This window comes from Narcine bancroftii, chromosome 3 (genome assembly GCF_036971445.1).
Source record: "Narcine bancroftii isolate sNarBan1 chromosome 3, sNarBan1.hap1, whole genome shotgun sequence".
NCBI lineage: Eukaryota > Metazoa > Chordata > Chondrichthyes > Torpediniformes > Narcinidae > Narcine > Narcine bancroftii.
In genome coordinates this window covers 216,542,260-216,566,963 of record NC_091471.1, presented here as the reverse complement: position 1 = coordinate 216,566,963, position 24,704 = coordinate 216,542,260, and the positions used below count along the sequence as shown (strand labels likewise).

Genomic DNA, 24,704 nt, shown 5'->3' with positions numbered 1-24,704 from the left:
GCAAATGGAGGACCGGCATGGGCCGTGGGCTGCTGGAGACAGGCTCATGGGAACCAGGGTTCAAAGGGATGCTGAGAGCAGAAAGTGTTCCCGACAGGCATCAGGTGGTGAAAGCTTCCTGATTGTATCATAGGTTTGAATCTGGGGCTCAGGGTACCAATGATTTGAACAGAATCTGTGCAGCTGCAGAAGCTGTGGGAGTGCTGAAGGCAAATCTGAAGACGCTCAGTGACTGAAGGGCTTATTTTGCTTTTCTTTCTCCCGTTCTCTGAGGAAGTCTCCAGGTTGATGCAATCATGAAGAAGGCTCACCAGTGGTTATACTTTGTGAGATGCAATATGTCATTGAAGACTCTCAAAAACTTCTACCATGGAGAGCATTCTGGCTGCTTGCATCACTGTCTGTTAGGGAGGTGCCCATCCTCAGGAGAAGAAAAAACTGCAGATGGTTGTTAATTTGGCCTGCGACATCACATGTGCCAAACTCCACTCTTTTAAGGACATCTCCATGAGGCGGTGTCTTAAAAAACCAGCATCTATCCTCAAAGACCCCCACCACCCAAGAGCCTAAAGTCAAAAACTCAGCGGCACAAAGACAGCTTCTTCCCCGCTGCCATCAGATCCCTAAATAATTGATGAACCAAAGACACTGCCTTACTTTTTGTGGACTAATATTTTTTTAATATATTATTGTTGTAAGATAGTTCATAATATGAATGTTTGCTCTATGATGCTGCCACAAAACATCGAATTTCGTGACTTGTTCACGACAATAAATTCTGATTCTGATCCTGTTGTTAGGGTCAGCAGGCAATGTTCATGGTGACTTTGTTTGCTTTAAGAATTATATCATGTATGTTAGATTTTTAATGTAATATTCAACGATGTAAACTTTCTATGATTGCACGAGGCATGTCCTCACCTCTCAGATACAAATTTTGTTTTACAGTTGTGTATATAAGTACTTTAATTTTCAGTTCCCGATAGCATTAGGTGATTGGGGAATGCTCCTTTCCCATGCAATTCCTTGCCACTGGTTTCCAGTTTCCAGATATGCAAAGGAAATTATTTTGCATTAATGAACACAAAATGCAATATTAAAAATCAAATGAGGATATACACAAAATGGAGGATTTACACAATAAATAAACTGGAAAAACTGCATTTTTGCTCAGGCTTGTAACAGTCACTTTGTCAAGTCATCATGAAATGAATTTGACGACCATGATTCCATGTGATCTAACAGTGATTCTCCATCATACTGCAATGTGACAGATCAAAGAACTGGTTCAATACTGGACTGAAAATCGAATAGATTCTGACATTTCATCATCTGAATTTCACTCTGAGGACATGAATTTTGACAGAACAAGTTTGAAATGCTTCAGCAGATTTTATGGTGAAAATGCAGGAATGCTGGAGGAACTCAACTGGTCTCGCAGCATCCATGGGAGGTTAAGATATATTACAGACATTTCAGTCCTCAGCCTTTCTTCAAGGTACAATAAAAAAGCAGGCAGGTGTTTAAATTCAAGACTGGGAGAGAAAGGCGTAAGAATGGGAGGTGAAAAGCCTAGACCAACAGATAAACGGTGTCATTTGGAAATGATAAGAGGAGGGTTTTTTTTAAAATTCAGACATACAGCACGGCAACAGGCCATTTTGGCCCACGAGCTCTTGCCACCTAATTAACCTACTCCCCCAGTACATTTTTGAATGGTGGGAGGAAACTGGAGCACCTGGGGAAAACCCACGCAGACACAGGGAGAACATACAAATTCTTACAGACAGCAAGGGATTTGAACACCAGCCCTGATCGCTGGCACTAACTGGTACTCCAAACGTGCAGCGGTGAGAATTGATTTTGGCTCTGTGAAAGGAGACAGAGGGAAAAGAAATAGAGACAGACAGGCAGAGCTGGTGGAAAGGTGACGGGGGAAGAAAAGAGTTGGGGGTTGGGGGTTTCAACAGAAACCAAAGAAGACAATGTTTATGCCATCCAGTTGGAGACCCTGGATCCATTAGGGTCATCATGTCATCACACTTGTCACAGTCTCAAATTATTTGATAAGCTCAGTAGCTGACAGATGAGAAGAGTAGATCATACTTATCTATATTATCGGTGATCTCGTTGCACCTCATGTAGGCCTTTAGACAGTGCAGCCACATTCCAAACTTGAGAGAGGCCTCTGGATTCCTGGGATCGGTCTCCAGCTTCTCCATACGAATTGCCTTGTCCATGGCAGTTATTTATGTTATTAACTTGTAGCTACATCAATAACCACAGTGGTTCTCAACCTTTCTCTTTCCACTCACATATCACTTTAAGTATTCCCTATGCCATCAGTGCTCTGTGATTAGTAAGGGATTGCTTAAGGTGGTCTGTGGGTGGGAAGGGAAGGGTGAGAACAGCTGCTCTAGAGCCAATTGTGACTGAAATATATTGCTTGAGAAAAATTGTCATTGGCTCATTTCCTTTGGAATTATGAAACCATGCACATAACGAGTCAATTAGGTACGATTAAAACAGTGGTTTTCAAACTGTTGCTTTCCACCCACATACCATCTTAAGCAATCCCTTACTAATCACAGAGCACCTATAACATAGGGAATACTTAAAGTGGTATGTGAGTGAAAAGGAAAAGGTTGCGAACCACTGGATTAAAGGCTTTAATAACCTAAAACAGAGGCATGTTGTCACATGCTGCTGGCCCGTTTCCAAGGCTGGTATGAAGGGAGGAGACAAGGGCGGGTCAAGCTTTATTGGGAAATCTTACGGGGAAGAGTTACAAAGTTGGAGATGGGCCAGCCTGTACTTTATACATACAATGCCGTGTTCCATCACAGTGCACAGGACCATGAACAGACATCTCAGCACGGGAATGGGCTGGGGAATTATGAGCAAGTTTTATGGTCACAGCTCTCATGGGAAATAATTGGAGCTAGTAAGTGTCAAGAGAATGGGAGGAGGAGGAGAGAGAGAGAGAGAGAGAGAGAGAGAGAGAGAGAAAGAGAGGGAGAGTACCCCCTTTTTACTGGGGCAAAGATGCTGGAAGCACTTTTCAAATTGCAGGGCGATCTACCCATTAAATTGCAACCTGGTGATTTAAGGGGGAATCCCATTCCTGTGATGATGTGATAAGTGACACGTCACACATTAACGGGAACTATTTGCAGTCAGTCTCACCACACCACCCCCCCCTCCCACCACCGGCCATCAGTTGCACTCCCTGTCAATCCCCACCCCCACTTTCAGTCACCACCCCCCAGTCAGTCGCCTTCCCTGTCAGTCACCACCCCCACTGTCAATTGCCACCCCATCAGTTGTTCAGTTGGCACTCCCCATCAGTTGCCAAATCGCAGCCCCCCACAGCAGCAACCTCTCTCCCCACGTGGCAATGAACTCTCTGCCCCCCATCCCTCCCTGCAGCAGTGAACTCTCTCACATTGGACCCAATGGCAGTGACTTCTCTCCCCTCACGGTAGCAACCTCTTCCCCCCACCCCCGCCCCACCCGCGGAAGCCTTACCTCAGCCAGGAATTTCCCTGTCACCAGCAAACAAATGCTGATGTCACCAAAGTAACCGTGTCAGCCATTTCCCCTTTTAAACAGCCGGAGCAGGACGCCTGGGTAAGTTTTACAGCGATTCCTGACCACTACCTCTGAGGTAGGTCTGTGACCCGGTTGGACCCTTTCATATCGCCATGTATCTGGGTCGCTAACCGTCCAAATTTCCCGGTTAACTCCATTTTACATGGCAGTTTGAAAGGGCTGAGAGAGAGAGAAAACTCACTGTGAATGTGGAGGAGAGAGAGGCTCAGAATGGGAGGAAGAAAGTAGCAAGAGTGAGTGGGGCCAAGGAGGTGGAGGGGGGTAGTGAGGGAGAAGCACTGAGAATGTAAAGAATAGAACTTGTATTGTCATGGGACATGTTTCATGTACAACTCTTGAAGACCTGGTGAATGCTGCATTATGTACACTCCAGAAGCTACACAGCAAGTGAACTTTAACAACAAATTACCCTGTGTTCACATAACATAGGATTATCTTACAATGTCAGACATGTTATATTACATTCTGCCTTTAAACCAGTGTTTCACACATGTTCAGCAATGACACGATCAATCTGGATGGATTTATCAGTTGCTTCAACTATAGTAAGTGTGGATCTCTGCAGTTATCTTTGGACATGATATAATTGCTGTGTCCTGACCTGACTCACCACTTGTCTCTCCGCTTTAGTAATTACTCTACAATCCACATGTCTCCCAGTATATCTCGAGCTGCAGTCATTTAGTCAACATGGACATTTCTGACCTTTTCTCCAACTGCAGCATGATGGGTAGCAATGCAGACTTCTACAATTTCACCAATACCTTATGTCTGCAAATCATATATAGGACCAGAGAACAAAATAACAACATAGCACGGAAGCAGGCCCCTCAGCTCATCTGGTCAATGCCAAATTATTTATTCGACCTCATCCTACAAACCTACACCTGGACTGTACCCCTCCCATCCATGTAACTGCCTAATCTTCTCTTAAATGTCAAAATCAAACCCATATCCTCCACCTTCGCAGGCAGCTCATTTCACACTCTCACCACCAGGTCAGTGATTTTCAATTTTTTTCTTTCCATTCACATACCACTTTAAATAACCTAGAACGCTTCCACCAGCGTTGTCTCCGCTCCATCCTTAACATTCATTGGAGCGACTTCATCCCTAACATCGAAGTACTCGAGATGGCAGAGGCCGACAGCATCGAATCCATGCTGTTGAAGATCCAACTGCGCTGGGTAGGTCACGTCTCCAGAATGGAGGACCATCGCCTTCCCAAGATCGTGTTATATGGCGAGCTCTCCACTGGCCATCGTGTCAGAGGTGCACCAAAGAAGAGGTACAAGGACTGCCTAAAGAAATCTCTTGGTGCCTGCCACATTGACCACCACCAGTGGGCTGATATCGCCTCAAACCGTGCATCTTGGCGCCTCACAGTTCGGCGGGCAGCAATCTCCTTTGAAGAAGACCGCAGAGCCCACCTCACTGACAAAAGACAAAGGAGGAAAAACCCAACACCCAACCCCAACCATCAAATTTTCCCCTGCAACCGCTGCAACCATGTCTGCCTGTCCTGCATCGGACTTGTCAGCCACAAACGAGCCTGCAGCTGACGTGGACATTTACCCCTCCATAAATCTTCGTCCGCGAAGCCAAGCCAAATCAAATCATCAATCAAATTAAAATACCACTCAGTACACATATTGTAAGGTTTAATAGGCAACAGATATGTTAGTACAAAGACACAATGCTGGAGAAACTCACCAGGTCAAACAGTGGACCTTAAATCGGCAAAGATAAAGATACATAACCAACGTTTGGGGTTACCCATGTCCTCTCATTCTTGCCTCACCTGATCTCAGTAGCTATTTCCATTTACCCTGTTATGAGCCCAGGGAACCCCAAAACCCAGCAGCAATTCACCAAGACAACTGGTTACTTAAACAAAAGTTGCTTTTAATTTTCTTTGAATATAAAAACAGGATCAAACTTTAACTTGTTACTATTAACAACCTAACTTAATCCCCTTCTAAGCGCATGTGTATGTAATGTGTATATGTTCAGGAAAGTTCTTTGCTTTAATTGTCCAATCATTCACTTCTAACTTCTCCAAGTTCACTGGTATTAGGCAATTCTTATACTGTGCACAGAATTTAACATTTATGATTCTTCACCAGGCTCTGGTGCTTAAAGTTAAATGCTTAAAGTTAAATGGTTACCGGTCAGGAAGGTTTTTGTTGGTTTCAGAGAGAGATATGTTGTTCGTTGGAAACACGCAAACTCATTTCATCCAATCAGTCACTTCAGTGTCTTGCCAAAGAAACTTGCCCCATCATGAGTTTTCCAAATGTTAACCTCTTCTTCCAGGTCACCACAGAGTTTCTCTTGTTTCCCTTATTTCAGGAGAAACACTCTAGCTAGCCATTTCCTCTTCTAAGAACTACAAGGGTTTTTAACAGGCTGAACTCAGAACTCACAACCCGTCTTCAAAATCAGTTTTTCAACAAACCTGCCAGCTTGCCATGTTACAGCTTCAACTGCTACTGCAGAACTGGCCTCTCTCTCTCTCTCTCTCTCTCTCTCTCTCTCTCTCTCTCTCTCTCCCTCCCCCTTGCTTGTAAAAACCAAAACCCCTCCCAAGGCTCCAAACCCAATCTTTGAAAGATCTTTATCAGAACTTTAGCCCCCAGACTTTTCCATTTGCACCTGCTTTGGAAATTCTTTCCAAAGCAGTTCCAGTGTCTCTGCAAAATCACGAAGCCTGAATGTCTGGCTTCAGCAAAGCTCTTGCATTTTAAATGAGATGTGAAGTGACCTACATTAAATCCCCCAAAATCTATCCTTTTTAAAAACATATTTATATATAATATAATATATAATATAATCTGTAACAACCCCATTTAAATACCTCATAATTTTGAAAACCTTTATTAAATGTCCCCTCATTCTCTGAAGCTCCATGGAATAAAGTGATAACCTATTCAACTTTTCTGTATAACTCAGCTCTTCAATTCCTGGCAATGTCAAATTTCTCTGCAATCTTTCAATCTGTGGCTTCATAAATGTCTTATATATCTTTAACGTAACATCACAATTCCTACATTCAGTACTTTGATTTATGAAGGTTAAAGTGCCAAAAGCTCTCTTTTCCACCCTATCTACCTGCAAGATCACTTTCAGGAAATTATGTATGTGTTTCCTAATCACTCTGTTTCACTGCACACTGCAGTGCCCTAACATTTACTATACAAGTCCTACTGAAGTTCTTCTTTCCAAAATCCAACACTTCACACTTGTTTAAAATCTGTGATTTTAAACAGCTATTCCAGTTCCTGCTGCAAGCTTTGAGTCTTCCTGACTGCCCACAATACATCCAAGCTTTAGAACATAGAACAGAGCACTACAGCATAGTACAGCTCTTGATGTTGTGCTGACTAATATATTCCTTAAAAAAAACACCAAACTATCCCTACCCTGTAACCCTCTATTTTTCCTCAATCCATGTGCCTGACCAAGAGTCTCTTAAATGCTAAATCTCCAACACCATTCCTGGCAAGGAATTCCAGGCACTCACAAATCTCTGTGCAAAACACTTACCCTTAAACTTCCCTCCCTTCACTTTATACATATGCCCTCTGGTGTTTGCTATTCCTGCCCTGGGAAACATATGCTGTTTGTCCACCCTATATCTGCCTCTCATAATCTTGTAGACCTCTATCAAGTCTCCTCTCATCCTTCGACACGCCAAAGAGAGAAGTCCTAGCTTGGTAACCTTGTCTCATAAGATTTATTTTCCAATCAAAGGCAACATCCTGGTAAATCTCCTCTGCACCTTCTCCAGAGCTTTCACATCTTCCTATAATAAGGTGACCAGATCTGTACCTAGTACTCTAAGTGTGGTCTCACCAGAGATTTGTAGAGTTGCAACATGATCTGTTGACTCCTGACTTCAACCCCCTATTAACGAAGCCCAACATCCCATAGTCCTTCTTAACCCTCAACCTTGAGGGATGTATGGATTTGGACCCCAAGGTCCCTCTGTTCATCCATACTCCTAAGTAACTGACCATTAACCTTGTACTCAGCCTTCTGGTTTGTTCTTCCAAAATGCATCACTTCGCCCTTATCTGGATTGAACTCCATCTATCACTTCTCTGCCCAACTCTGCAGACTGTCTATATCCTTTAGTAAGCTACAAAAACCATTCACAACTCTTCCAACCTTTGCATCAACTGCAAACTTACTGACCCATCCTTCTGCTTCTTCAGATCATTTATAAAGAATTCAAAGACCAGATGCTCCACTAGTCACTGACCTCCAGGAAGAAATATTTCCTTCCACTACTACTCTTTGCTTTCTTCATGCAAGGCATTATTTTTAATCCACACAGCTAAGATTCAATGGATTCCATGTCTCATGACTCTCTCGTGGGGGACGCTGTCAAATGCCTTACTAAATCTATATGGACCACATCTATCACTCTACCCTCATCAATTTCCTTTGTTACTTTCTCTAAAAACTCAATTAGGCTTATGAGGCACAACCTTCCCTCCACAAAGCCATGCTGACTATCCTCGAGTAGACCATACTTCTCAAAATGCTCACAGATCCTATCCTTCAGAGTCCTCTCCATTAGTTTCCACACCACTGACACAAGACTCACCAGTCTATAATTCCCAGAATTCTCCCCATTACCTTTTTTAAACAAGGGGACCACAGTACCCATTCTCTAATCCTATGGCACCTCCCCTGTGGCCAAAGTAGATTAAAAAATCACACCAATCTCTTTCCTCACTTCCCACACCAACTTTGGGTATATCACAACTGGCCCCAGGGACTTATCAATGTTAATGTTTTTTAAGAAGATCTAACACTTCCTCTTCCAGCACACAAGCCTGTTCTATTCTGACCTCACCCTGATTCAGGTTCTTTTCTCTTGTGAGTACTGAAGCAAAGTATTCATTTAGGACCTCCCCAAACTCCTACCATCTTTTCCTTGTCCCAGTGGGACAAACCTGCCTTGAACCCAGTACAAGTGGTCCTTAAACTTCCTCCAAATTATTTCTTTACTCTCACTCTTTAACATCTGTTTCCAATTTACTCTTGTTAGTTCCTGCCTCATCCCATCATAATTATCATTTCCCAAATTAAACACTTTCCCGTTTTTTCTGTTTTTATCCTCTTCCATAGCTATGCTAAAGCTCGGGGAGTTTAGGTCACTCTCACCAAAATGCTCCCCCACTGAGAGGTCCACTACCTGACCAGGTTCATTGCCCAGAACTAGATCCAGTATGGCCTCACCTCTCATTGTCTGGTCCACACACTGTGTCAGGAATCCTCCTTGAACACAGCTGACAAAAACACAACCTCATCGATCCCTTTTGCAGTCGGGAGGTGCCAGTCAATATTGGGGAAGTTGACATCTCCCATAACTACATCCCTGTATTTCCCACACCATTCCAAAATCTGCCTGCTTATCTGCTCCTCGGTGTCCTGAGGGCCATTTGGGGCCTATAGACTACTTCTAGTACAGTGATTGCTCCCTTCCTATTTCTGACTTCCACCCACATCATCTCAGTAGATACCCCCTCTTCAGTGTCCTCTTTTCTATAGTCATGATACAGTCCCTGACCAGCAATGCTACTCCCCCCCTCCCATCTCTTTTACCTTGCATCCTATTCCTTTTAAAACACCTGAATCCTGGTACTTGCATCCGCCAATCCTGCCCTTCCTCCAGCCAAGTCTCTGTAATGGCCACTACATCGAAGTTCCACTTACTGATCCATCCCCTTTATTCCTAATACTCCTAGCATTGAAATAGACACACTTCAAACCCTCTAACTGGTTACATTTATGCCTGTCCTTCCTCACAAACTCAGAACATAGCATTATGCTTTTGACCTTCGTCCTGTTCTCTGCACTCACATTTTGGTTCCAAGCCCCCTGCCAAACTAGCTTAAACCCTCTCCAACAGCTCTAGCAACCTGACTGCCAGGATATTGGTCCGTCTCCAGTTCAGGTGCAGTCTGTCCTTTTCGAACAGATCAGACCTTCCCCAGAAGAGATCCCAATGATCCACAAATCTGTACTCCTGCACCAACTCTTCAGCTACACATTCATCTGTCGCAACTTCCTGCTCCCACTCTCTCTAACGCGTAGTACAGGCAGCAATCCTGAGATTACCACCTTGAGGTCCTGCTTTTTAACTTCTTTCCTAACCCCTTTTTAGGACCTCATCACTGCTCCTGTCCATGTTATTGGTCCGCACGTGGACCATGACATCTTGCTGTTCACCCTTCCCCTCCAGAATAGTGGGGAACTTGGGTCAGGCACATATCTGACCCTGGCACCTGGGAGGCAAAATACCATCCAGGAGTCTTGATCTCATTCACATACCTCCCATCTGTTCGCCTAACCAATGAGTCCCCAGTCACCATAGCTCACCTCTTCTCCACCCTTCCCTTCTGAGCTGAGGGGCCAGGCTCTGCATCAGAGACGTGACCACGACAATCGTACCCACCTCAACGGTATCCAAAACAGTCTTGCTGAAGCGAACAGCCATAGGGGTGCTCTGCTCTGTCTGCCTATTCCTCTTCCCTCTCCTAACAGTCGGCCTGCTACCTGCCTCCTGAACTTTGGGGTGTCTGTCTCCCTGAAGCTCCTCTCTATCACTGCCTCCGACTCCCCCAATGACAATCCAGCTCCAACTACCTAACTTTGTGTCATCTGCAAATGTGCTTATCCAATTTACCATATTATCATCCAGATCATTGCTATAGATGAGAAACAACAAAGGTCCATGCATTGATCCCTGAGACACACTGCTAGTTACAGGCCTCCAGTCAGACAGCCATTCATCTACTTCAATTCATTGGCTTTTCCTGCCAAGTCAAAATCTAATCCAATGTACTACCTCATCCTGAATATAAAGAACCTGAACCTTCTTGACCAATGTCCCTTGCAGAACCTCATCAAAGGCCTTACTAAAGTCAATGCAGACCACACCCATTGCCTTTATTTCATCCATTCTTCTGGCAACCTCCTTGTAAAACTCTATAAGATAGGATAGACGTGACCTATCCCACACAAAGCCATGTGGACTATTCCTAATCTGTCCCTGACTATTCATGTATATCCGATCTCTTGGAATGCCTTGCAGCAATTCACCCACTACTGATGTCAGACACACTGGCCTGAAACAACAGAACCCTGAAACATTGAGTATCAGTCCTGCCCCTCCTGCAACCATGTTACGCTAATGGCCACAATGTTATAACTCCATGTGTAACTCACAACAGTCCTTGCCTTGAGATAAACGCAACCCAGATCATTATTCCCACAAATGCTCAACCTTTCAATTCTGTCTTTGTTTGCAGGCTTAACAACCTTCCCCCCCTCCCCCCCCCTCCAACAACCACTTCACTATCTGCTCTGGCACTCTGGTTCCCATTCCTTTGGATCACCTCATTAACCCCAGTCCTGGAGTCGCACAAGCAAACTTTCCTGCAAGGATGTTAGTCCCTAATAGTTTGTCTTTTGTTTAACTGCTGTCCCTTTATGTCCTTCAAGCAGGGTACATTAGATTCAAGCAATTTCAAACTCCACTATGCTCTGCAGTGGAGAGCCCTGTGGTAGGATCTGGCATTCAATGCTTCAGCTGTTTTATCTTCCCCTACTCCAGATGTTTCAACTTCCATGCCATTAATCACTGATCCTTGGCAGGTTTTCTCAAAGACTCCCTCTATATTTATCACTTGTTAATATAAGAACATAAGAAATAGGAGCAGGAGTCGGCCATCCGGCCCATTGAGCCAGCTCTGGCATTCAATGAGATCATGGCTGATCTGATCATTGACTCAATCCCTCCCACCTGTCTTTTCCCCATATCCCTTAATTCCTTTTTTATGTAAACATCTATCTAACGGAACGCTAAATATGTTTAATTAAGTAGTCTCAACTGCTTCCACGAAGTAGAGAATTCCACAAATTCACTACTCTCTGGGAAAAACAGTTTTTACTCATCCCCGATTTAAATCTGCTCCCCTGAATCTTGAGGCTGTGTCCCCTAGTTCTGGTCTCACCTACCAGTGAAAACAATTGTCCTGCCTCTATCTTATCTATCCCTTTCATAATTTTATATGTTTCTATAAGATCTCCTCTCATTCTTCTGAATTTGAGAGTATAATCCCAGACCATTTAGTCTCTTCTCATAGGTCAACCCCCTCATCTCTGGTATCAACCTGGTGAACCAACTCTGGACTGCCTCCAAGGCCAGTATAGCCTTCCTCATACTGTTAGGCAGTTCATATGAAAGTACTGGTGAGTACTTTGCAATAAATGCACTCAACTTCGCATTGCAGTTTGAGAAGGTAAGACCACAAGATATAGGAGAAGTAGGCCATTCAGCCCATCGTCTGCTCTGCTATTCCATTATGAGCTGATGCAGAGAGAGGTAGTTAAGAAGGCTTAAGGTATGGTGTCATTCAATAGTCAGGGGATTGAGTTCAGGAGTCGTGAGGCAATGTTGCAGCTCTATAAAATGCTGGTTATACCACACAGAGTATCGTATTTAGTTCTGGTCATCACATTACATGAAGGATGTGGAAGCTATGGAGAGGGTGCAGAGGAGATTTACCAGGATGTTGCCTGGATTGGAGGACATGTCCTACGAAGTTCTTTGGAGAGAAGAAGGATGAGACATGACTTAATAGAAGCCTACAAGATTAAGAAAGTGATCGAAAGGGTGGACAGCCAGCACCTTTTCCCAGGGTGAGAGTAATAAATAAGAGAGGACATCTGTATAAGGTGAGAGGAGGAAAGTTTAGGGGAGAAGTCTTTTAAACATAGTGTAGTGGGTGCCTAGAATTCATTTGTCAGGAGTGGTGGTAGAGGCTGGTACAATAGGAACATTTTAAAACTATTTGACAGGTACATGGATGCAAAAATAAAAGAGGGTTATAGTTGTGAAATAGGGAAAGTTTAGATTGTTGGGTAGGTTTATATAGGTTGGCACAACATTGTGGGCAGAAGGGCCTCTAATGTGCTGCACTATTCTATGTTCTATATTTTGAGACACCAGCGGCTCACAGCAATTGTAACACAATATTAATGAGAAACAACAAATTACTGAATGTATTAATGTCCCATGGACAACTTTATCACAAGCTTATTTACATTCAGAAATGGCACAATATTAAGATTCTAGACAACAGTGAGTGACAGAAACACAAAAGCTGCAACTTCTGAAATCTTGAGTGGACAAAGAATTGCTGGAGGAACATCATCCATGGACAGAAATGGTCGGTGAAGGTGTTGGGTTTGAGCTCTTCATTAAGGTGACCCATGGATGAAGCCTGGCCTGCTGAATCCCTCCAATAACACTTTGCTGATCATGTGGGGAACAGTGAAAGGGAGAAGGGTACTCTATGCTGAGAAGGGTGAATAGGAGAGAGAGATAGAGAGAAATTGAGGGGAAATGAGAGTGACACGTGACATGTAGAGGTAGAAAGAGGGAGACAGAGAGGCCTGAGTGCTGAGGACCAAAGTAAGTGAACCACAACAACATGAAATAACAGCACAAGAAGATCAATTGAACTCTCAAGCATTCCCCGTCATTCATTATAATCAGGGCTGATCAGCATAGCCTCGTCTCCTCTTCAATGTTGAAGGTTCCTTTTTATTGTAACGTAATAATACATTTAAAATGTAACGTACATGATATACATTAAATTTACCTGCCATAAGGCAGGCATGGAGTCACCATTAATGACACCTTGTACCCCTTCCAATAAGAGAGAATGGAAAACAAAAGAAAAAGCCCTGCAGTCAAGACAGATTCTCTATGAATGGGGTGTGGCGGCTCCAAGGTGCTGACTGCAATCCCTCTGGGGGAAGGATAAGCGGCAGAGCGCTGCACTCCAGCCTCGCATGAATGAACAGCTGCTGCAAGCGCCTGGTTGGGGGCGGGCTGACGTCATTGCGATGACGCTGTCAGCCAGTGACCCATCGCCCCTCTCTTCCAACCATTCACCCCTCTCCATCCATGACCCCCTCAGGGTAGGGGCGAATGGCAGGGGCCATAAAGTCAGGGGCAGTCAGTGGGAGCTGTCAGATTGGGGGGGTGTGCGGGGGTCATCAAGGCAGGGGCTGCTGGGCAGGGGTAGCCAGCGGGAGCTCTCAGGGTGGGGGCCATCAGGGCAGGGGCGGCTGGCAGGAACCGTCAGGTCAGGAGCGGCCGGCGTGAGCTGTCAGGATGGGGGGGGGCCGTCAGGGTGGGGGAAGCTAGGGGGAGCTGACAGGGCGGGGGCAACCAGAGGAGGCTGACAGGGTGGGGGCCATCAGGGGGCGGCTGGTGCGGGATGTGAAAGCCCCACTGGCCGCTCCAGCACCTCACTGGGCTGCTTTGGCTTTTTGGACTGCTCTCTGCAGCTCAATACACAGCACAGCAATGGCTGTCTTCCCTACCCATAATCCCTCATGCAGCTGTAACTCTTCTGGGAAAAATAGAGTGGTTCCTCCTGCATGAGGGATTATGGGTAGGGCAGAAGGCCATTACTCTGCTATGTATTTATGACGGGTGGCACTATAGCACCAGTTGCCCCGCCTCCATCGGATCCGGAGGGTGCTACAAAGAGCCGTTTGACATGAATGCGACGCTGGAGCAGCCTTTTAGGTCTGCTCCATGAAAGATAAGTTTATGTGGCCTGGCATGAAAGGACCTAGAGACAAAAAGGAGAGTCCCTTCAGTGTCATTGAGTGTCTGCGGATTCACCTCCAATGCTCTGCAGCTGCACAGACCCCTGTTGGTTCCATTGGCGACCTGAGCTCCAGATCCAAACCTATGACATGATCAGGAGGCCTTCAGTGCCTGAGGCCCTTTGGGAGCCATTTGCACCCTCTTGAATCTTGGTTCCAATCCCTGGTTCCCATGAGCCAGTTTCCAGCAGCCCATGCGGGCCCCCTGACCATAGTCGCTTGCAGCCTGTATGAGTCCCCCAGCAGCTGAACCCCTCACTGGTTCTCTGAAGGGTTTTCTCCCCAGCTTCTCCTTGTCCATGGGGAGGGGTGGGGGTGTTCTTCCCATTTCTTGTGCCCTGCATAGGTCGACTGCTCCCCCCGGAGTCTACAAACTCTGGTACCCACTACCGATCACAGGCGCCACCCTCTTGGGCACAGACCCTTGGCTGCAGGGATTTATTAATAAGCATTGTCAGGTTCCTCTTCTCCGTTCCCTTCAATTACCCGATCTTTCAAAAAAAACCTACTTTACCTGTAAATACCACCTGCCTCTCCCTCTCCCCATCATCTTGATGCCTCAAAACCTCCAGGATATCGAAGTCCAGAGATTCACCACATATTCAAAAGATCTTCATAACTGTGTCTTGTCACTTCAGATCTTATCACAAGCAGAAATATCCCAGCATCTAGCCTGACATACCACTTTGTTTGTTTCAATAAAACCATTCTCCTAAATTCCAAAATACAAAGGCACTGAAAATCTGGACCAGAATCGTGAGAGAGATATACAGACTGTGGGGAAGGACAGAATGTAAGACACAAGAAATAGAAGCCGAAGGAATTTATTCAGACATTCATGTTGGCTCTGCCTTTTGTTATCACTATGGCTGATATCTCAGTGCCACTTTCCTGCATTCACCTCATGTCCCTTGATTCCTTCTGCATCAAAAACACTGATGTGAAAATACCCAGCGACTGATCTTTGATAGTCAGCTTGGGCCCTGCTGAAGGGCTTACTGCTTGCCAACCAAATGCCAGTATGAGCTCCAAAGTGTTTTGTGCCTCTTACTGGCGAGATCAGTGATGCATTGAAACCACTTTTTGCCCATCTGGTCTTTGCCTGGAGTTAAAATAAAGCACTGATACTTGGCATGTCTTTAAACAGGAGGTATAAAAGGTCTCCCATCGTACTAACATACCTGAAGTAAAGCACAAAAGTCTGCAGGCACCGTGGTTGAAGTAAAAACTCAATGCTGGAGAAACTCAGCAGGTCAAACAGTGCACCTTGATGAAGGGTTCAAGCCAGTGGCAGAATAACTACCACCCAGGCCCCAAGGCTAAGCTTTAGCAAGGCCCCATGGTGGGGGGATGAGGGCATCCATTGGCTATGCCTACCCACTTAGTGGCATATCAACAAAAAATAGCGCCTATGGCAAGTACTTAAATTGCACCCCTGTCCAAACATCTGACACCCCTCTTTTAGATAACTTTACCAACTCCAAAATACAAGTCAAGCTCTCAGAGCTGCAAAGGATCTCCCAATACACAATTCCTTCCCCAGCCAAGCCACTGACCCCCCCTCTTCCCTCACCCACCCACCACCACCTTGTCCCTGCCGACCCCCTTCCCCAGACTGCACCTGCAGATGCCTCCCTAGTGCCACTGCTTCCAGACCAATCAATGCTGAATGGTGCAGCACCACAGCCACCGCAGCATCATCACCTCAAGGGTCTGGCAGCACCCCAAGTCCCAATGGCCCTCCTGTATCTTTGCTGCTTCCGATCCATGCATGGATCCTTCACTCCCTCACTCCTCGGCGGTGCAAACACACTTTAAGGCCACGCTGGCATTTTGCGGGGTCAAGGGAGGGCCCATTCCAAGTGATGATGGTACTGGAGGCATCGCGATGGTGCACGCAGCTGCTTCTTCTCCCTTTCTCACCCACCCGCTGCACTTCCCAGGGTGCATGCGGCGTAACCTGACAGCAGAAGCACATCACTGGCCTCCTGATGATCAACTGGGCATCGAGTCAATGGAAAGTGAGCTTGGTGCCGGCCCGGGAAAAGGGAAGCATGGAGGGGAGGGGCCGTGGTCATTCAGAGGGCTCCTACAGACTGAGCAAGTCCAAGTTAAAATAACAATTGTGCCCCAGTTTTATTTTATAACTAACTGTGATTTGCACTTTAAATTTCCTGATACTTGAAACTGAATGGCAACAGAACCTTCGATATGAAGCTGGATCCATTGTCGGTCAGCCAACTTTCACAACCATATTACCATTTACTTAACGCCAGATGAAGCCAAGAAATTGAAGCAACAGTAGCCCACCCACAGCACTACCATTAAGAGTGGATTTTATCTTGTATTTATTTCAAAGAGGCACGACACATGAAGGCAAATCAGATCAAACAATTTTATTAACATTAGTTTTCCAGTACTCCCACATCCCATCCCCGTGCAACTGTATTTGAATAGAAAATAACATTTCCTGAAGTGTACGGGTTATTTATATTTCCCTGCGTTATCATTACGGTTGCTGGAATTCACGCTTTAATGACAATTGGGCACGTAGTGATGGATAGAAGGCAGGTGACGACAAGCGTGCACGTTTCCCTGGTGCTGGCACAGACAGAGTGGTCCCAGCTGTGTGGGGGATTATGGGTAACAGTGACAGCCATTGAGCTGCTGCTGCCGCGAGAAGGCCCGTTGCTTTTTGATTTCAGTCAATAGGAGAAAGCCGATCGATAGGAGAGTTGAAAGCTACAAGTTGTTGCAATTTTAAAATACTTTTAATATTGTGGCTTAATTCCCTTTGGCATCGTTAAAGTATGATTTCTATTGTATCTCTCGTTTCTGTTATTGTTTGAGGGATCCCCTTACCTTCTGGGCCCCAAGGCTTCAGCCTACTCAGCCTGATGGTTAATCTGTCACTGGCTCAAGCCCCAAACGTTGGTTATGTATCTTTATCTTTGCCGATTTAAGGTCCACTGTTTGAACTGGTGAGTTTTTCCAGCATTGTGTCTTTGTACTAACATATCTGTTGCCTATTAAACCTTACAATATGTGTACTGAGTGGTATTTTAATTTGATTGATGATTTGATTTGGCTTGGCTTCGCGGACGAAGATTTATGGAGGGGTAAATGTCCACGTCAGCTGCAGGCTCGTTTGTGGCTGACAAGTCCAATGCGGGACAGGCAGACACAGTTGCAGCGGTTGCAAGGGAAAATTGGTTGGTTGGGGTTGGGTGTTGGGTTTTTCCTCCTTTGTATTTTGTCAGTGAGGTGGGCTCTGTGGTCTTCTTCCAAGGAGATTGCTGCCCGCCGAACTGTGAGGCGCCAAGATGCACGGTTGGAGGCGATATCAGCCCACTGGCGGTGGTCAATGTGGCAGGCACCAAGAGATTTCTTTAGGCAGTCCTTGTACCTCTTCTTTGGTGCACCTCTGTCTCGGTGGCCAGTGGAGAGCTCGCCATATAACACGATCTTGGGAAGGCGATGGTCCTCCATTCTGGAGACGTGACCTACCCAGCGCAGTTGGATCTTCAGCAGCGTGGATTCGATGCTGTCAGCCTCTGCCATCTCGAGTATTTCGATGTTGGTGATGAAGTCGCTCCAATGAATGTTGAGGATGGAGCGGAGACAACGCTGGTGGAAGTGTTCTAGGAGCCGTAGGTGATGCCGGTAGAGGACCCATGATTCAGAGCCGAACAGGAGTATGGGTATGACAACGGCTCTATATACGCTAATCTTTGTGAGGTTTCTCAGTTGGTTGTTTTTCCAGACTCTTTTGTGTAGTCTTCCAAAGGCGCTATTTGCCTTGGTGAGTCTGTTGTCTATCTCATTGTCGATCCTTTCATTCGATAAAATGGTGCAGCCAAGATAGGTAAACTGGTTGACCGTTTTGAGTTTTGTGTGCCCGATGGAGATGTGGGGGAGCTGGTAGTCATGGTGTGTACTAATTCAACAATGATCATGCTTGAAGTTTCACAGTGAGGTTTGGGATGAGTGGGAGGTGAGGGGGTCGGTACAGTTAATTTGTTTTGCAGCCTCACGAGGTTGGCAACTATCCAATTGAAGCCTCAGTGAGGAACACGTTTTGGAGGAGTCACATCAGAGTAAACTCCATGGAATCTCAAGTCCATTGCTTTTCAAGTATCATACTGATTCAGTATTTTTTTCACTTCTGTGCATTTTTCATTCATGTATCTAACAGGTTATCAGCGAGTTAGTTTTTGTCTATTGGGAGAGATACACAATGGTTGGTTTCATGGTTAGAACAATGCTATTACAGTGCTAGCCATCCTGGTTCGAATCCAGTGCTGTTTAAAAGGAGTATGTATGTTCTCCTCTTGTCTGCGTGAGTTTCCTCCAGCGGCACCCTTCAAATCGGGCAGGAATTATAGGTTGATTGGGGACAGATGGGCCCGTTACTGTGCTGGATCTCCATATTTAAATTTAAATTTAAAAAAATAAAAAATTTCCACTAAAATATATAATGCAATTAGAGATTAAATAGTCCAAGGAGGATAAGATAAATATAGCAGTGATTTCGGTTAAAGCAAGACTTCAGTGTGAAGTTCATTGAGGAGAGCAGCTTAATTCAGAAAATGACAAATTGCCTCACTTTAGAAAATTTAGTACATTGATCACTATAAGAAATGGTAATTAGCCATGAACATCAAAGTACTGAGCAAAACCTCAATCTGCAACTGGGCAAAATTTTTTTAAATTTAGACATATAGCACAGAAACAGGCCATTTTGGCCAGTGCTGCCCTATTACTCCCAATTGACCTAAAACCCCCGGTACATTTGAAGAGTGGGAGGAAACCGGAGCCCCTTGGGGAAAACCCACACAGATGTAGAGAGAACATACATATTCCTGACAGATAGCACCAAATTTGAACCCTGGTCCCAATCGTTGGTCCTGTAACAGTGTTGCGACAGCCGCTACACTAACCGTGCCGCCGAGTTGGTAATCTAGGATCAAAAAGCGTTGATCACAGAGACAAGAAAATGCATGTGTATTGCATTCACTGCAATGTTCCAAATAAATTATTCTCCTTTTATTGGGAGATAATGCCTTTATTTATCTCCTTCAGCACTTTAAATGGCCTGTTAGCTGTGAGCCATACACGACACTCTGACCCACTGATACTTGCATGGCATCCTGAAGGGATTCATGGATCTGAACCCCAAAATCATACTGTTCCTCCACACCATTAAGAATCCTCCCGTTGACAATGTACTCTGTCTTCAAGTTCGACCTTCGAAAGTGCATCACTACACGCTTATGCAGATTGAACTCAATCTGCACTCTCCCCCCAACTTGGCAGCCTTTTCATATTCTGTTGTAACTACACTCTCCATAACACCTCAAACCTTAGTGTCATCTGCAAACATACTGACTCACCCCCCCCCCCCCCCACCCCACCTCCACTGCTTTGTCCTAGTTATTTATAAAATTCACAAAGAGCAGGGGTATCAGAGATGATTCCTGTGGAAAGCCACTTGTCACCGACCTCCAAGCAGATTACGTTCTTCTGCCTTCTGTCGGCAAGCCAATTTTGATTCCAAGCAGCCAAAATTCTATGGATTCCATGCCTCATGACCTTTTGAGTGAGCCTACCATATTCTAACTGTATTAACAAAAAAAGGTATTACTTAAATTTCACATTTGTGTTCTATTGAGTTGATGGTTACTTTATTTAACTAATCATAATCATGTGTACTTCTGCTCCCATAGGTGCATGTGTGATGGAAAGTGAATAAGAACAACTCATTTAATGATGATAGAAATCTATCAAAGTTTGTTCCCTCAAAATCTAATCCTGATATATGAATTTAAGAGGTGCAGAATTCCTTAATGATCACATCCTTTGTTCCTACTCACAATCAAGAGTATCTTTAACAATATTATGCTCACCTCCTATAAATTCTTTCAAATTTAGTTCATGAACAAAGATCTCAGACCAACGTACTCACCAATGCAAACTCCTTGTTGAGAATCATTTGGTCAGCCAACACCGATTCATTGTGGAAGAGATGAGGCTGCATGTGACTCCACATGTGCGGGAACCACCAAAATTTATTCACGTACTTGAGCAGCATATCATCACCTTCATCTTCTGCGAGCATCCCTGAAAATTATACACCAGTCAGTTGTGGAAGCAGAATCGAAGTTCAGGTCCTGATAATTCAACCCTTCCTGGAACAACATGGTGATGAAGGCAAATCCAGTGTTGGCATTCATATCAAGAGGAGTAGGATATAAGAGCGGGAATGTGATGTTGAGAGCTTATAAGGTACTGATGAGGCCTCACTTGGAGTACGGGGTACAGTTTCAAGCTCCTTATTTCAGAAAGGATGTGCTGGCATTGGAGAGGGTTTAGAGAAGATTCACAAGAATGATTCCTGGAATGAAGAGATTAGCATATGAGGAACATTTGACGGTTCTTGGGCTCTACTCCTTAGAGTTCAGAAGAATGAGGGGGGACCTCGTGGAAGCATTTCAAATGTTAAAAGGCCTAGACAGGGAAGATGTGGCAAAGTTGTTTCCAGTGGTAGGGGAATCTAGGGCAAGAGATTGAAGGGCACCCTTTTAAGACAGAGATGTGGAGGAATTTCTTTAGCCAGAGAATGGTAAGCCTCTGGGATTTACTATTGTTGGTGGCTATTGAGGCCAGGTCATTGAGTGTATTTAAGGCAGAGACTGATAGTCAGGGTTTAAAAAAGTTATGGGGAGAAGGCAGGGCTTGGGGCTGAGTGGGAGAATAGATCAGCTCCTGATGGAATGGCAGAATGCACTTGACAGGCCAAATGGTCTACTTCTGCTCCGCTCCGATATCTAATGGTGTAATGGAATTGAGGATGATAAAGTTTTGGGAGGCATGGGTGTTTGTCACACCATTGCCATATTAACATGGTCTGGGGATCATTGGAAAAAGAGGTTTTTCTTCATCGAGAACCTCATTGCTCCTTGACCAAGCTGTCGAGATATAGTCGGCATCTTGAAAGGGCAAAATGTGCAAGGTTTCATGAGAAATGGGAAGTTGAATTCAGGCAATGTCTACGGAGAAAAATGGTTAACCACTATTTCGGGTAGGGCTCCTTTATCGAGACTAATGGCTGGGCAGTGGGGCTGAGCGGAAATATGGATCAGCTCATGATTGAATGGCCGAGCCGACTCAATGGGCTGAATGGCCCATTTCTGCCTCCATGTTGTGGTCGCAAAAGGACAGGTGAGAAAAGTGCAATTGGATTAAGGGTGGGGGGGGGGGGGGCGAATCAATATTGGGAAAATCGATGTAAATGCCCGCACTGAATCTGCTGGAGGCACTCAATAGGTCCGTGGGAGAAGAAGAATGCTTGAAATTTTGAGCTAAAAGCTTTTATTGAGACATTAAACATAGAAGAGAAACCAGAGTAAGGAGGAGAGGGTGGGAGCAGCGCGACAGGACCCCATGTGGGATTGGTGAACCAGGCAGAGGCAAAATGCTATGGACAGAGGTAGGAGATTGGTAGATGTCAAACAAAGGGATCAGGTGATGAAAGATACGTCATTTGGAATGAGGTAGGTGATTCAAAGCCAGCAGCTGCCAGTGCTGGAATTTGTTATGTACAGAAGGAGAGAATGGTGGTATAAAGAAAGAGGAAGAGGAGTTAACATGCCACCGGATCTTGTGATGCCCATGTGAACAGAACGTAGATGCTCTGTGAAACAGATCACAAGTCACTAATGCACTGGAGGCTCCTTCAGGAGCACTTGATGCAGGTAAGAGGAGGTGCGTGTAAATCTTTGCCTCACGTGGAAGGGCTCCTTGGGAACCTGGATGGTAGAGTGGGAGGAGATGCAGAACAAGTGTTACACTTCCTGTTGTTGCATGGTAAGGGTCTGGGAGGTAATGTGGGCATTGGTGAGGAGGGGGGACAAGGGACTCACTTGAGAGAACAATCTTTACAGAAGGCGGGAAGAGGTCGATGTGCCAAGTGGTGAGATCCAGCATCTGCAGTCTCAAAGTTCATGCCATTGAGTTTATGGCTATCCAGGCTACAAGTATGATATGTTGTTCTTTGGCAATGGATAAGGCTGAGGGTGAGATATGTCTATGTGAGAAGGCTGAGTCAAAAGGAAATAGCTGGCAACACGGGAGATATAGCTTGCACATCTGCTACAATTTAACATAAAGTTAAACAAGATAATCTGCAAATGCTGGGGTTGAAGTGCAGACCCCAAATGTGCTGGAGAAACTCAGCAGGACACCCAGCATCCAGAGGATGTAAAGGCCAACCCAGGTTTTGCGCCTGAGTCTTTCATCAAAATATGAACAAAAAACAGACAGCCACCTGAAAAAAAGGATGGGGGGGGTGGAGGGTGAGGAGAGAACAGGGAAGAAGGGGCAGGGGGTGCACAGGCTGACAGGTAAGAGGCCATATGGCAGGTGGATATAGATGGGAGAGTAGAAGAGAAAGAAACTGATAGGGGAAGGGTAGCTCTCTGATAGGGGAGGGAAGAAAAGGGAGTGGTGAGCTAAGGAAAGGAGACAGAGATAGGGAAAAAGAGAGCATTGGGGAAGGGGTTTAATGGAAATTGGAGAAGGTAATGTTAATGCCGTCTGGTTGGAGAGTGCTTAATATTGTTCCTCCGATTTGCAGGTTACCTTACTTTGGCAGTGCATGACGTAATGAATGGAGTGTGCAAATAAAATGGTTGATCGCTGGGAGGTCTATGCTATTGCAGCAGATTGGCCAAAAGTGCTCAATGAAATGATCTCCCAGTCTGCGCTTGGTCTCTCTTGTGTGGAGGAGGCCACAATGGGAGCTACTGGATGCAGATTCACAAGTGAAGTGTTGCTTCCCTTGGAAGGACTGGCTGGGGTCTCGAATGGTGCTGAGGGCAGAGTGTGGGTAGATATATAGCATTTCCTGTGGTCACAGGGGTAGGTGCCAAGGGGAAATTAGTGGGATGGGATGAGTAGATGAGGGAGTCCCAGAGGGGCAGTCCTTGCAGAAAATGGAGAGGGGAAGGGAAGATCTGACCACTGGTAGGATCATGTTGTAGCTACCAGAAATTATGGCAGAATATGTTGGATGCTGAGGCTGGCAGGGTGTGGGTAAGGACAAGGGGAATCTTATCCTTGTTGTGTCTTGGGGTGGAGGGCACCAGACTAGATCTGTGGAAAATGGAGGAGATGTAGGTCAGGGCAGTAGAGGGGAAGCCATGCCATTTGAAGAAGGAAGGCATCTTGGGATGCTCTGGAATGGGAAACCCGGGAGCAGAAGCAATGGAGATAGATGAAATTAAAGAAAAATGTAATTTAATGACAATAAATTTGAACTTAAAACTTGAACTTGAATTAAGGAGTATTAAATTGTTGTCCTTTTGATTATTTCTTTCCACATTACCACAATGGAGAAAACAGTGAAAAATACAACTATTTTGCAACAGGGCAAAATAATAGTTGGGAATCACTTTCCCTGTTCGATTTAAATTTAGACACCCAGCACAGTTAGAGGCCATTTCCGTGCCACCCAAATTACATCCAAATAACCTACACCCCAGTACATTTCAACAGTGGGAGGAAATCAGGAGTGGGGAAGCCCACACAGACATTGGGAGACACATACAGGCTCCATACAGAGCACAGGATTTGAACCCCTGTCCCAATCACTGGCGCTGTAAAGGAATTGCGCTAACTGCTACGCCCACCGTGCCGCCGATTTGGACCTTAGCAATTTACTGGAAAGTTGAACATCATAAATATGTCTTCCCACCAGTCTTGTAAACACTTGGTGATCGATGATGCATTTTGGCAAAAAAAATAAGATGACTATGAACTTCTTGTAAATTAAAGACTGGGTGGAGCAAAATGCTCCCTTTCAATACGCAAAATCAAATAAAGCGAGGCATTCACATTGAAAAAGAAGGGGGTTGAAGAAAAGATTAGTCAGACACCAGATGATTTACATATCAACACAGAAATTGATCACTCAGCCTAACTGGACTAAACCTGTATTAATATTGGGCGGCATGGTTATTGATTGAGCAGTAGTTGTCAACCTTTTCCTTCTACTCACATACCACTTTAAGTAATCCCTATGCCATAGGGGCTCTGTGGTTAGTAAGGGTTTGCTTAAGGTGGTATGTGGGTGAAAAGAAAAATGTTTGAAAACCACTGTTTTAATCGTATCTAATGGACTCATTATGTGCACAGGTTCAGACCTCCAAAGGAAATGGGCCAATGACAATTTTTCTCAAGTAAAACATTTCAGTAACAACTGGGTCTAGAGCAGTGGTTCTCAACCTTCCCTTCCCATGCCATCTTAACCAATTCCTTACTAATCACAGAGCATAGGGATTACTTAAACTGGTATGTGAGTGGAAGCAGAAAGGTTGAGCACCACTGGG

At 45.1% G+C, this 24,704-nt stretch overlaps 1 protein-coding gene across 9 annotated transcripts in view; it reads right to left on the bottom strand.

Moving 5' to 3' along the window:
• ndst3 (N-deacetylase/N-sulfotransferase (heparan glucosaminyl) 3) overlaps positions 1-24,704 on the bottom strand; it is a 417,173-nt gene that overhangs the window by 160,745 nt on the left and 231,724 nt on the right. For 8 of the 9 annotated variants that reach the window (XM_069926585.1, XM_069926582.1, XM_069926590.1 and 5 more), the window contains one exon: positions 20,282-20,436. The exons of the other annotated variant lie outside the window; for it this stretch is intronic. In XM_069926585.1, the coding sequence (XP_069782686.1) occupies positions 20,282-20,436 (155 nt within the window). The remainder of the gene's footprint in view (positions 1-20,281; positions 20,437-24,704) is intronic. 9 annotated transcript variants of the gene reach the window in all.